General features: G+C 36.8%; 1 protein-coding gene across 1 annotated transcript in view; it reads left to right on the top strand.

The window, feature by feature from the left end:
• The window catches only part of ANO2 (anoctamin 2), a gene marked incomplete at its 3' end in the record, with an annotated part of 170124 nt that overhangs the window by 71340 nt on the left and 84906 nt on the right, over nt 1-13878 (top strand). Inside the window, exons 9-11 of the mRNA XM_079543930.1 lie at nt 1205-1339; nt 5247-5407; nt 8731-8810. Of these exons, the coding sequence (XP_079400056.1) occupies nt 1205-1339; nt 5247-5407; nt 8731-8810 (376 nt within the window). The remainder of the gene's footprint in view (nt 1-1204; nt 1340-5246; nt 5408-8730; nt 8811-13878) is intronic.

Consider the following 13878-nt stretch of genomic DNA (forward strand, 5'->3'; position numbering starts at 1 on the left):
ACTAATTTCTCTCAGAATAGAGTTATTTCTGCAGCCTTTGTCCCAGGCTTTCAAAAATCTCATTTTCTGTTAGGAATAACTTAAATGAGGAATGCATTGGGTAAATGAGGAATGAATGGGTAAAATTTTCCTAGTGTCAGGAGATTTAGAGTCAGTTTCTAAGTGGGATCATGCTCAAATAAGGAACAAGTCTTGCCAATTTTTTTAATTAGATATATTATCAAAAAATCTTTGTTCTTTCCACCCTTACTTCATAAATGTGTATTTTTTTGGCTAAATGCAATCATATACCCTGTGTACATAATTGTCTTCTGACCAGCACTCTTCCATCTTATTCTTTAGCTTGTGATATGTTTCAAACCAGCATGTATTTTATGTGAATTTAGTCTCATTTTAATATTGATATTGTCATTGCCGAGTTCTTTAGCTCTCTGAATTTCTTGGTGTATTTTTTAGTGTTTGTAATCTTTCCTACCAGTATTTTGGAAAGATCAATGACTTTTATCTGTGCTTACTCTGCTACTTTCAGTATGAGTCATGAAGATGTTGAGTAGCAACATGTTTATCAGTATTAACTATAATCTGTTCCTCAGAGCAGGAGTAATTTTTTTTCAAACCAGCTGTATGGTCTGCTCATTTGTCAAAGATATTTATTCTTTCTAAAAAGAAAATACTAGATATGCAAGTAAACCTTCCTGTTTTAATAGAAATTCCAGTTTCTTACTCTATAAAGATATTAGAGGATGCTGTCATTACGTTCCTACAGATTTATTTCCACATTAGTCTCCAAATAAATCTAAGAGGACTTACAGAAGCAAAGAATGATGGCTCACCTGGATGTGCTTTTGGAGAACTGAATCCTTTCCATCATTTTCTGCCAAACATTTGGATGAAATACTGTTATTTTTGATGGAAGTGAGGAGTATTTCATTGACTTCAGTTCAAAGATGTAAGAGGTAGTTTTTTTTTTTTTTCCGAGCAAAAAGAATTTTGAGTATGTGTTATACTGAAACAGGATTCTCTTTAACTTTAACAAAGTGCTTTAAACTACTCAAATCATTCACTTCATTTGGTGGTACTAACTTCAAAATACAGAATTTTCATTCATGTTTTTGACAGTTATTTTAAATTTTGGAGATTGTTAAGAAACTAAAATACATTTAAAAAATGATACCCTTGGCATATGTTTGTTTGTCTCTTTCAGGAAGTATTTTGGGGAAAAAATAGGACTTTACTTTGCATGGCTGGGCTTGTATACAGAATTTCTCATTCCATCTTCAGTCGTTGGGATTATTGTATTTCTTTATGGATGTATAACCATTGAGAGCGACATTCCTAGGTAAGCTTCTCTATGAAGAGATTTTATTACTTGAAAGTTATGAATGTACTTTTTTTCTATTGTAAGTCTTAGTGAGAAAAGTTGCTTTTAGCAACAAGTCTGAACTACAGTGATGCAGAATTAACAACACTTTGGGCATTGGAAATACACATCCACTGAGTAGATGAGACATTTGGATGACTAACATTCATTTGTCTGCTCAGTATTGTGGAGTCTGATGTAAAAATATTTAGTAAGTCCACAGCATTATTTTAATAAGCATGATCAAAGTATTGGACTACTTGTAAGTTCTTTTTTATGCCATCCAATTGTTTTCTATGAATGAATATTTATATATTATTGGGAAAGTTCAGAACTCACAGAAGTTAATGAAAATACCATATCTTGGACTGTTTTGTTCATCTTAGTATGTTGTGGTTTTGCATTGTTGTTCTTATGTGGAATACTGACAACAACATGTGAACCAGTGGGAGTTAGAGTTAATGCTATGGTTTGCTTTACTGCCTTTTATGAGTATTTTGAATATTCGGATGGTAGGGGAGGAGTGGCATTCCTGGAGCACTTGGTGCAGAGGAAGATAGGTGAAGGTCTGGAGTGCACTCCAGTGACTCTCTCCCTGGCCCTGCTCAGCTCGCGGTCGAAAAGGGCTCATGCTCCCCTTACACTATAATGGGAACTTGCAATTTGGGTGCTCTGATCTTCCTCTCTCTCATTTTGTTTGATTTTTGTTGGATTTAGTAAATCACCTCTTCTGTTGTGTCTCTTCTGTTGGACCCATCTGCTAGCTCTCTGCTTTTCTCCCTCTCCTGGAGCACGTGGCCCACAGTGCATCTTGCTGCTGGGCCAGGGCCTGCTGGATTGCACACAAACTGCTAGTACTCCTTTTTTTTTGTTTGTTTGTTTGCTCTTTTCCCCAGGCCTATGCCCCCACTGTCACAGTTTTAGATCTAGGGATAACTTCATGACATAGTAAAACCAAGTTATTTGCACAAGATGAATATTCTATAGCAGATTAGATATCCATATAATTGATCTTGACAATTAGAAAAAAGGTTTAGTGTTGCTCTCTGTGTCCAGATACAACACTGCAAGGCGATAAAAAGAGTAACAAGATGGCAGAGCAGCAAAATCTTAGGCTACAGCAATTGAGGATCTGCTTAGATGTGATGCATTAGGTGCAGAAATAGCAGAAAGAAACTCCTTTAGGAAGACTGTAAGATCCACAGATAAGCATGAATCTCCAGAGAGATACCCTTGCCTCAAAACTACCAACCCTTAAAAGGATTCTGGATTCTAGCTCCCCACCTTCTGGTCAGTTAGGTGCATCTCTTGCAACTGAGCTCCTCTGGGTTGGCCCTAATTTCCTACCAGGTGCTCAATCATTGGTTCAAGCCATGACATAGCATTTCCTCTACAAATACATAACAAAACTCATTCTACTAGTGGGGAGGCCTCACCTCGATTACTACATGCAGTTTTGGGCACCATAATAAAAGAATGACATTAAACTACTACAGAGTGTCTAAAGGAGGGGTACAAGAGTCTAGAGAGTGAGACATATGAGAAGGGTCCATTGGTTTGGTCAGCCTAGAGAAGATGAGATTGAGGGAGGCCTCACGGCTGTCTACAGCTTCCTCATGGGAGGAGCGGGGTGACAGATGCTGGTATCTTCTGTGTGCTGACAGCATCAGGACATGGAGTTTTCTCAGGAGAAAAAGGTTGGGTATTAGAAAAATGTTCTTAATTGAGAGTGTGGTCAGGCACTGATAGAGGATCCCCAGGACAGTTGTCATGGCATCAACCCTGCTGAAGTTTGAGAAGCTTTTCAAACAACTCTCTCAGACATAAGGTTTCAGTTCTGGGTGGTCCTGTATGGGGACTGGGAGTTGGACTCAATCCTTTGATTCCCTTCCACTCAGGAATTCTATGATTCTAAGAATATTGATGCAGTGAAGTCTGCTTCACAGTGTTGTGTGGGGGGGAATACACTATCTGGGACTGACTCTTGGTAGAGACAGCATACTGGCTTAATAGAGCTGTTGGTCACATTTGTTGCAGTAGTTCTTGCATTCATTCAAATAATTGGCAAATTTAAAAGCAAATCACTCTGCAGTAGAAAATTACTGCTGATAGGTAAGGATGAATACACTTAAGTTAGGTTGTATTCATGATGCTTGAGGTCCCTTCCAACCCTGTGATTCTGTGATTTTCTTCCAAATTATGAGCTGTGTTTGTCCGTGGGAGAGTTTGTGGTGACATTAAAAATGAAGTGAGATTTGTCTCAAAGATATATCTGCAGTATCCTCTACTGCCTTTCAACACAGAGCAATATTTTAACTATATGACAACTGCTAACAGCTGTATGCCATTCAAATTATATAATAGAAAACATACTGATAGTACAGTTTGAATACCTCTTCTATTTGAAGTAATAGAGAAAGTACTATCGAATGGTGGTTGATTTAGAAGATGATCTTATCGCAACTTACCAGCTGTCAATGAAAATGATGCAAGTTTTACTGTAGGTCACAATCTCGGATAAGGACACTTGAGTTTTCATGAGTCAATTCATTTGAATGAGACTGTGCAGGTATGAAGTTATTTCACATATAAACCTTATGAAAAAATTGAAAGCATATTCAGGAGAGTCAAGTAAGGTTTGGTGTATGAAAGAATTAATGATAATGATTTTTAAATTATTTGTAGGTACTGAGGAAGTGCATAGTAAATAAGGCTAGAAATTAAAGTGACCTTAAATTTTTTTTTTTTCTATTTGTTAGTCTCTTATGTCATGTTTTCCAGAGGGTAGCTGAACCAATCTTGCAGAGTAAGGAGGGAAAGGAAACATTGCTTAGCAAATGAACAAATAGGGCAGAAGTGAAATACTTGTTTTTATAAGATCTACAACTTTTATTTAAATTTGAAAATTAGATCAGCACTCTATACTAGAAAAACAAGGAGCTGTTCAGCCAAAGAGCTCTGTAACTGTGGGGAAATTGTGTTGAGGACCCTGAAAAGTGAAGGAACTTCATTTTCTGAAACCACTGTGGGCACAGTATCTGAATACTCTTAAAACATATTTGTTTAGGTGTACTTTAAGAACTTTATGGTAAGTGGTAGTACAGACCAAAATTTGTGTTAAGCCCTATCTTAGGTGAACGTGCACTGTTATTATAAATATCCTTCAAAATAAAATGAAGGATGGAGACAAATTTCAAAGCAAATGGGAAATATAACATCTTTCCTAAAAATAAGACTATTGGACAGTGTACAATGCTTGTGTCACTTATATAACCACCTAGTGTATCTTCCTAGCAAATGATATTGTAGGTATAGACTATGTCCAAGACACAGAACAACTAAAATGCCTGCATTTTGGACCTGGCTTTTATGCAGCATGATGTGGTCAGTAATATGGACAAAAATGCGTAAAGTAATATGATATTTCATGTGGATTTTTGTGCTGTCATGTAAAAATTTGTTTTGTTGGGGGCAAATGAAATAAGAACCCATAGAATTTCCATTCCAGCTACTACAAAATTCTTTAATTCAAGCCTGATCTATGTAAAATCATGCTGCTGAATGCAGAGATGGCAAATTCCACTTTGATTGTGTTTTAATTATTTTCTTCTAGTACTGTTAATCCCAATCTTTACTGTAGTCTTCACAGAATCACTAACAACATATATACTGATTTATTAAATTGGACCCTGTTTTTAATTTTCTGTTGGTAAGGTACCAGTATTTTAATATTACAGAAGTTGGCAATGTGTTAAGAGATGCAGGGCTTTTGTTCTCTATTACAGCAAGCCACATATTGAAAATATCTTGTAATAGCTATGAATTGCTTCTTGGTATCACTATTGTACAACCCTTTTCTTACTCTAAGAACTCATATCATTCACAGTAAGGAAATGTGTGACCAGCATAATACCTTCACCATGTGCCCTCTCTGTGACAAGTTCTGTGATTATTGGAACCTCAGCTCTGCATGTTCTACAGCTCGAGCTAGCCACTTATTTGATAATCCTGCCACAGTCTTCTTCTCCATCTTTATGGCTCTCTGGGGTGAGTACAATTACCAAAGCTAGATTGTTGGACTGTCTCACTCCAATATATGGTAGGGAGAGGAGGTTCTTTTAATATATGTATAACTGATGGCGAGATAAAGACATGATGGGTGAAGTGCTAATCCAAACAGTTTATTACAAATCCTAGTTGATTAGGCATATGGGGAAGGGAAGACAGATGATAGAAAAGGATAGAGGGAGAAAAAGCAAGGAGTCTTTGTAGAAAGCAAGAGAGATAGTCACTACTGTAGGTCCAGCATGATCTGTAGTGTGTTTGTTGATCACAGAAACTCAGCCAGTCACTGCGGCGGATAGGAAAAAGCCAGGAGTGTTTGCAGCAAGCAGACCTAGGGGGATTCTTCCAAAGAGGTTTTTTTCCCATTAGGGTAATCTTCCAACAAAGGTTTCTTTGGGAGTTCTTCCTTGAAGTCCTTAGTTTAGTGAGGGCTTTTTATCCCTCATTTCTGTTTTTTTCCTTCTTTTCTCTCTGTTAGTGTGATGTACCTGGTCCAATGGATAGTAAAGGCTCCACTCCCTGCTGGCTTGCCATGCATAAGCATTACTGCCTTTTGCAGTTATCAGCTCCTCCAAACTGCCCCCAAAAAAGACTGCTAGTTTGCTTCTGTTTATCTTGACAATCATAAGCAGAAGTACTGTGGCATAGTGACACCTGCCACTTGTTCCCCCAGATAATTTGCAACTCTCATTTAGAGTCTTCTCACCAGAAAGGCCTCACGAAGCAAGTTTTGAGACAACAAAAGAAAAACAGTTCTGTCTTTAACAGACTTTTCATTAAAATTAAAGCTGATACATGGCAGCAGAACATTGTACACAGAGTAGAATAATATGAGTGTAATGCATATAGTTTTCCAAAGTTGGCAAAGTTTCCTCAGAAGGCAAGTAATAGAATCTCTGTGCTGAAACTGGAAAAGGAATTATTACAATGCATTCTTTAGTCAACAGAAAGGTTTCAAATGAATGAAGAGCAGTTGGGTAGTCCAGGTAGGGAAACTGTATCTTTTTTCCCCTCTATTTCCTTGTTTGATTTCACTTTTGTCATGTTTTCCATCATTTTCTATTGAAGCAGCAAGTCCTATTAAGCACTTCTGCATTTGGGACTGGAGTGTATTTGGATTTTTCCCATGGGGTATGCAATTATAAGGGTTTAATTTAAGCCCTTCCACTTCCATGTAGGACAACTTAGTGACACAATTTTATCAAAACTTTGTTAGATTCTGAGAACAATGGAACTATTATTCTTATTTTTGTATTTAGAATATATTATTTATGCAAGCTTGTTTTTCTTTAGTGGCAAAAATACTCTGCCTCACTGAGGGGTCAAAACACTTCATAAACAGCAATGAATGCATTGTAGTATTGTCTGGCCTCATCTCAACCACTGTGCTTACATGTGTGTCACTGCTGTTGCTATGCCTTCATTCACTCTAGATCTTGTTTACTGTGAAAGTTAAGGGTGTAATTGCTACTGTAAAATGATTTTTAAAATCTTCTTATTCATTTTTCACAGAAGGAAATTCTAATTCTTAATATGAAATTGTGCAAATATTGCTCTACAGCTATAACTCCGCTATGTGCTTTACTCTAACTCTATTTAAATTTCACAGCTTCTTTTAGAAAAGACTATTATCTTGGGTTTGGGCATAAACAGCATTGAGGTTTTTAGGAATTTGAAGACAGAGTAGACTGTATAAATCGAAAGATTTTGTTTATCACTTCCTGAAAATCATTCAACATAAGCCTAACAATACATAATCAGTACTAGAGGGATTACAAATAAGATGAATTTACAGACTTGTGTCTTATGTTCCTTCTTTGGCTACCATTTGGAGAGTAGATTAGCAGATAATAGGTCACAGTTTACCTGTTGCCATGAAGTGAGACTGGTTTTCTGCTTATGTAAATTAATGCAAAATTTCTAATTTCAGAAATGCTAGTACATATTGTAGTGAGCATGTTTAGACAAATTTTTGCAAAGCTAAAAGTAGATCTGTTTTTTGAAAAATTGAAAAAAATTCAGTGAGTAACTGCACCTTTCAGAATAATTTTTTTAGGCTATCTAAAATATTTTGAGTTTTCAAAACATAGTTAAAATAACTTTTGTGTATCATTTCTTCCAAAAAGAGGGAGACTAGAAACTTAATTGCTGAGCACCTGGATTTACTTCCAGTATGCTGACAATCTTGTCTTTTATTTCTTAAATAATTAAAGAATAATTAAAGGATTCTAGTGTAGAAATATTTGATCACAGTGAACTGTGGGAATGCATGGTGTTTTGTAAGATTCGGATTGTTTTAATAGCAGTGGAACTCTTCCCACTGTTATCATGTATCTCACACCAAATGTAGATGCAACTGAAGGAAGCTAGATCTGAATCTTCATTCTTCTGTATCTTGGGGTGTTATCTACACATTATTCAAAGTGATTTAAATACTACTGTGATCAAATAACCTCTCAAGCAACTGAAAAGAGGAAAAAAACTATGAGAAAATAGAAAACAGTGTCCAAAGTTGTTTATTAATATTGTTTTTATATACATTAGATATTCTGGAAGAATGTTGCTATAATTTTCTGGAAATAGGTATCCACAAGTGAACAGAAGTGCTATTTCTAATAAGTCCTAAAGTCCGTAAATTACAACTAGCGAGGCAAAGGTGTATCTAGAGGAAACAGTATTCATGAGAAGGTTAAGAGACTAAATACAAGACAGCACTACATGATCTGTTATTTCAAAATAATGAAAAAGGAAAAAGAGAAGACTGAATACTGGCCCATGCCTTTGGGCAAAACCCTAAGGTCATGTGCTTACACAGTGTGAAACAATTCAACTATCCCCTAACGATGTATTTCAAATAAAGATTATTTTCATCAATAGAGTAATGGGTCATAATATACATGATATATAATATGTATCAATGACTGATTTCAGGAGCAGACTGCACCTACTTTCTTATGTTTCTGACTGAAAGACTGTTCAGATAATTAGAGTGTTAATATTAATACTTAGACCTAAATTTTGTTTCATTATATACTTTGTGACTCATAATTAAGAGAGATGGTGTTATCGGGGTGGATATCAACAGGTCAGGGTTCAGTTCCTGACAACATCTTTCTAGTGCCATTGGGCAATCTGCGGAATCTCTTTTCTGTACTTGTGCTGTGTTCCTTTTTTACAATTGGAAAGGGGATCTTCCTTATTTTTAAGAGTCTAGTATAATGGGCTTCGAATATCAGATGTTGCTTACAAGAAACACAAACATTCACAATAGTGGATTTATTACTCCCATTTATTTTTTTTTAAAGCTACTATGTTCCTTGAGCAGTGGAAGCGTTTACAGATGAGGCTGAGTTACTTCTGGGATCTGACTGGACTGGAGGAAGAAGTAAGTTTCTTCTCCCTGAGCTAATTTACTGTACAAATTATTCTCAGTCTGAGGATACTTTCTAATGTACGTTCTTCAGTTCAGTGCTAGAACTGGCGCAGTTTTGAATGTCAGTGTATCCTTCAGGAAATCATCACATTTGTACTAGCATTCTAATTTTAACAATCAGTGTTGAAAAGGACTGAAAGATGCCAGCAGCTCATTCCTTGTTGAAAATGCCATATGCTGTTGTACAGAATATGATATCAGAATGAAGTTAATACCTTGTCATATAGATGCCACTTCATTATGCGTAACAAAAGTTTTCTGATATCAATTGTAACGTGTTAAGATAACATAAGTAATATTTGCATCTAGGTCTGTCCTCTCTCTGATGCCATATTAAAAACATATTAAGCTTCATGTACTCAGAGCTCTTTAAAGCAAGCAATGTGTTTGATTACTCAAGAATATTTTTGAAATACTTTGTAGTAAACTTATAGGTCTTCAAACTGTACCTGAGTTGGCTGAAAAGTGAGAGATAATAGTTTATTATTATTTACAACATCCCAAGTACATCTTTAGTTTTATTCTCAGATATTATCAGAATTATTTTGTCATAGTGTACTTCCTGTTTAAATTACTGAATGTCATTGGAGGATTAATTTCAAACTGACTAAAAAGAGAGGAGCTACTAGCCCTAAATATCCCTTAATATCTTCTAAATGTTGTAACTATGTATTTACATTACATATGCCATACTGATAGATCCTGCCATGGCATTGAAATAGAGTCAGATTCAGCATCACGCTGTTCAAAATACGAAGTAGTTTAAAACTGTGGTAATTAGATTTTCTTTTATAACTTTTAACAAGCTGTGTACCTACAGAGAATAATTTGTTTTTGATTACTCTCTTTGTTGACTCAAGGAATTGGATTCAAACTCTATCAGATCAAGGCAGTTCTACAACTCCCATTCCAGGAATCTGATCACATCTTGTTGTGTTCCACAACAGTTCCTTTAATATCAGACCACATACAAAGCTAGAACAGGGCCACTTTCCAGCCCTGTTTCTTAAGCTCAACTCAGATTGAAAGTAGAGCTCAAATAAATGAGAAAACTAAGATGAACCTCATGCTGTAGTATGTTTGTATTTTCCACTATTGTAGAGTTTTTCAGATAAAAATTACTGGATAAAATGAAAAAATAACATAGCAGAAAGTAGACCTTAGTGTTCCTCCTATCACTGTCCCAAAATGCAGCCTTCAGCACCATTTTTAGTGTGAGAGAGAGACCTCTGAAGTATTCCTTCTCTTGATTAGGTTTTTACAACCTACCTCTGTTTTCTCAACATTTTTACTGCACCCTATTCAATGACGAAGTGGACAATGATTTCAGATTTTAATGTGTGATATAAACTCAGTACAACAGCAATCAAAAACTATTGTTTGTCCTATGTGGAATGTCATACTATCAGCTGGGAGAACAGCGATTTTGTATTGATTACGTTACGAACAGAAGAAGGAGAGCAAATTCTTCTTTACTCTTCAGTATGCTTGATGAATCCTGAAGATTTTACTGAATTTCAAGTTAATCCCTTACACTGCAAAATACTGAGTTTTCACACAGTATTTGCAAATTGCTGTGAAAGGATCTATAGATTTGTGAGCCCTGTGATTAGGAGTTCTGAAGTGTTGAAGTTTTGTGTACAGGAACCATGAGATCAGCAAGAATCCTTTGTTTATGACAAATAAAGGAGTTTCAGACACACCTCAACACAAGCTGAAGAATTAGGAGTGCAGAACCATTAAAAAAAAAAAAGGCTGGAGAGGATTGTGAGGGGCTGTCCCTTGTGTGTGACAGGATCAGTTCTATTTAAATCATTATAAAAAGATGTTTGTCTTATTTGTTCTTAAAGAAATCTGTAAGTGAAGATTTCACTTCCTCCTTCAGCAATCTGTTCTGATACTACTGATTCTAATTCTTCTCTTACTGCTGCTAAGCTTTTCCTAAACCTACTTCCTTGTTCATTATCACTTGTTCCTTCATGCAAAGATAAAGAGATTACCCCATCCTCAACGAAATTCAACATATTGTTCTCTTTTTTTATGAACTAGCCTCTGCTATTTCAGTTTTTTTCCTTAGATCTTATTTTCTACATGTTTTTTTGTTCTTGTTCTGTTCTGCACATTTTTTACCTGATCTAGAGATCACTTCCTGTGAGTAGTAATGCTTAAAATGGACATTTGAACTGATATTTTACTTAAACAGGAAGCCAGAATATCGTTTTGTCATTCTCTTGGTATAAATGAAGAAATGAAAAAGTTAGATCAGATTTGTTCACCTCTTATCCTTTAAATTAATGGAGATGAAGATAAATTTGTCTCTAAGACAGATGTTGACATTGTGTTTCATCAGTGTGCTAATCACTTCAGGCAGTGAAGTGTTTACAGATGACTTTGATATACTGATGAAAATCGTGGTGGAACATGGAAAATCATGTCTGATCAGGCTAGGCTAGAGGGAAGTAACAGGACTCTGAGGAACACTCGGGATCACTTAACAGAGTGTGAAGGAAAAGGGCAATATGTTCAGGAGTTTTAACAGTTTTAAGACCAGATGGGAGTAAGTTATTTGTTATTAAAAGTCTCTTGGTAAAGGGAAGTTATGGAACTGAAACATGAAGATGATCATAAGAGTTGATGAGTTTAGAAGGGCATTGTGAAAATTATGTTGAAATAAATGTGTTCTGTGTAATTTTTGTGGGCTCTTGACTATAAAAAATTCAGTAAAATTTCTTTAAACACACTAGGCCAAATCTTTTGCTTCAGAAGAATCATGCAATAGATTCATTTAGCAATAGCAGTTTGAGGAAGCAGACTCCCCAAGGCTTATATGCATATGTGAATCTGGCAGCTGTACAGACTTAGAGGATTTGTGATGTTTCTACATCTCAAATCCACATAAATAATAGATGTCATTGAGTATTAGACTGTTAGGTGGGTAATTGTCTTGAAAAGTAGTTGTATGGTTAAAAACTAAATGGGAGAGGAAAAGGGGAAAAAAAAATACTACAACCATGAGAATGGATCACATGAATCTTTGAAATACTATGAAAGCACTCATCATGATGTGTATCTAGATGTGTATTTGTGAAACCTAGTGCAAGTTCTGCATTTATTTGTCTGTTTTTCTGTTTGTGTAATAAAGAATGTAGTTGAGGAAGATGTGTGAGAGAACTCCCTTTTACTTGCAAGAGAAAAAGGGTTAACGAAATACTGAGAAACTCTAATTATATGGAGAATAGAAACTACTGGCTTCCCATGAATGTTCAGAAATTGTGTTTCTAGGACCCGGTATGTTCTGCTTCAGATGTTTTGGGTAGAGAGATGGAACCTTATTTTACCAAGAGTCATCCAGAATGAAAAGGTAAATATGATCGATGAAATTTTAGAACCTGGAATAGAGTTGGAATAACAAATGGACAGACAGAAAAGACCATACTAATTGAAATGCAAGTGAGAGAAGGCATTATTACTCAAAGAATCATGCTGTTATACTGTTTCAGTACGGGGAGAAATTTAGCCGTCTGTCTTTGTTAGAAACATACCTGATAAGTTACAATTTTAAGTTTAGATCCTCTGCTTGTAAAGTAATTTTTATCTTTTTTTTTTTTTTTTTTTTTTTTTTTTGTGGATTTCAATTCCCAAGTTTCTTTTCTCTTTCTCTGTTTGACTTTCAACAGGTATTTATTGAATCCTTAAGGAAAACTGTAATTCACTCTGTGGATTATCACTGAGGTTATATGAAATAACAAGGAAGGTAGGCTGAATAATAGAACTGTTGAGAATCAGGTAGAAAAAGAGAGTCTATGTCCTCTGGAAGAAGGGACAAGCTACTTGGGGAGATTACAAAGAAGTAGCTAAGGTATGCAGGGAGAAAGTTAGGAAGGCGAAAGCCCAACTAGAACTCAGGTAGGCCACTGCAGTAAAAGACAAAAAATCCTTTTATAAATATATTAACAGCAAAAGAACCGCCAAGGATAATTCTCATCCTATACTTAATGCAGCAGGGAATGTGGCCACTGAGGATAAGGAGAAGGCTGAGGTCCTCAATGCCTTCTTTACATCTGTCTTTAATTGCCAGATCAGTTATCCTCTGGGCATTTTATGCCCTGATCTGGAAGTCTGGGATGCTACTCAGACTATACCCCCAGCGATTCAGATGAAGACAATTAGAGAGCTCCTCCTCCATCTGGACTGTCACAAGTCCATGGTACCGGATGGGCTACACCCTTGGGTGCTGAGGGAGTTGGTGGGGTTCTTGGGCTCTCGGACCCTCTCAGCCACCTATTGGGGCTCCTGGTTAACTGGAGAGGGTTGGAAGCTTGCTGATGTGATTCCCATCTTCAAGAAGGGCCGTAAAGAGGATCTGGGTAACTATAGGTTTGTTAGCCTGACCTCAGTACCGGGGAAAGTAACGGAGAAAATCATTTTGGGTGAGATCACACTGCACACGTATGGTGCCCAGGGATCAGGCCCAGACAGCATGAAAGGTAGGTCATGCTTGACCAACCTCATCTCCTTCTATGACTGGGTGACCAGTCTGGTAGATGAGGGAAGGGCTGTTGATGTAGTCTACCTAGACTTCAGCAAAGCCTTTGACACAATTGCTCACAGCCTTCTTCTGGGGAAACTGGCTGCCCGTGGTCTGGATAGGTATACGCTTCTTTGGTTAAGGAACTGGTTAGAGGGCTGTGCCCAATGGGTAGTGATTAATGGAATTAAGTCCAGATGGCAACCCGTTAGAAGTGGTGTCCCCCAGGGGTCGGTACTGGGGCCCATCTTGTTTAATATCTTTATTGATGGCCTAGATGAGGGGACTGAGCATACCCCCCAATAAGTTTGCAGATGACACCAAGTTAGGAGGTGGTGTGGATCTGCCTAAGGGTAAGGAGGCCCTTCAGAGGGATATAAATAAGCTGGAATGCTGGGCTGAGGTGAATGGGATGAGGTTCAACAAGGCTGAGTGTCAACCCCATGCAGCGTAACACAGATTTGGAGACGAGTGGCTAGATGATTGTGAAGA

The sequence above is a fragment of the Tetrao urogallus genome, assembly GCF_951394365.1.
Source record: "Tetrao urogallus genome assembly, chromosome: 1".
Taxonomy (NCBI): Eukaryota; Metazoa; Chordata; class Aves; order Galliformes; family Phasianidae; genus Tetrao; species Tetrao urogallus.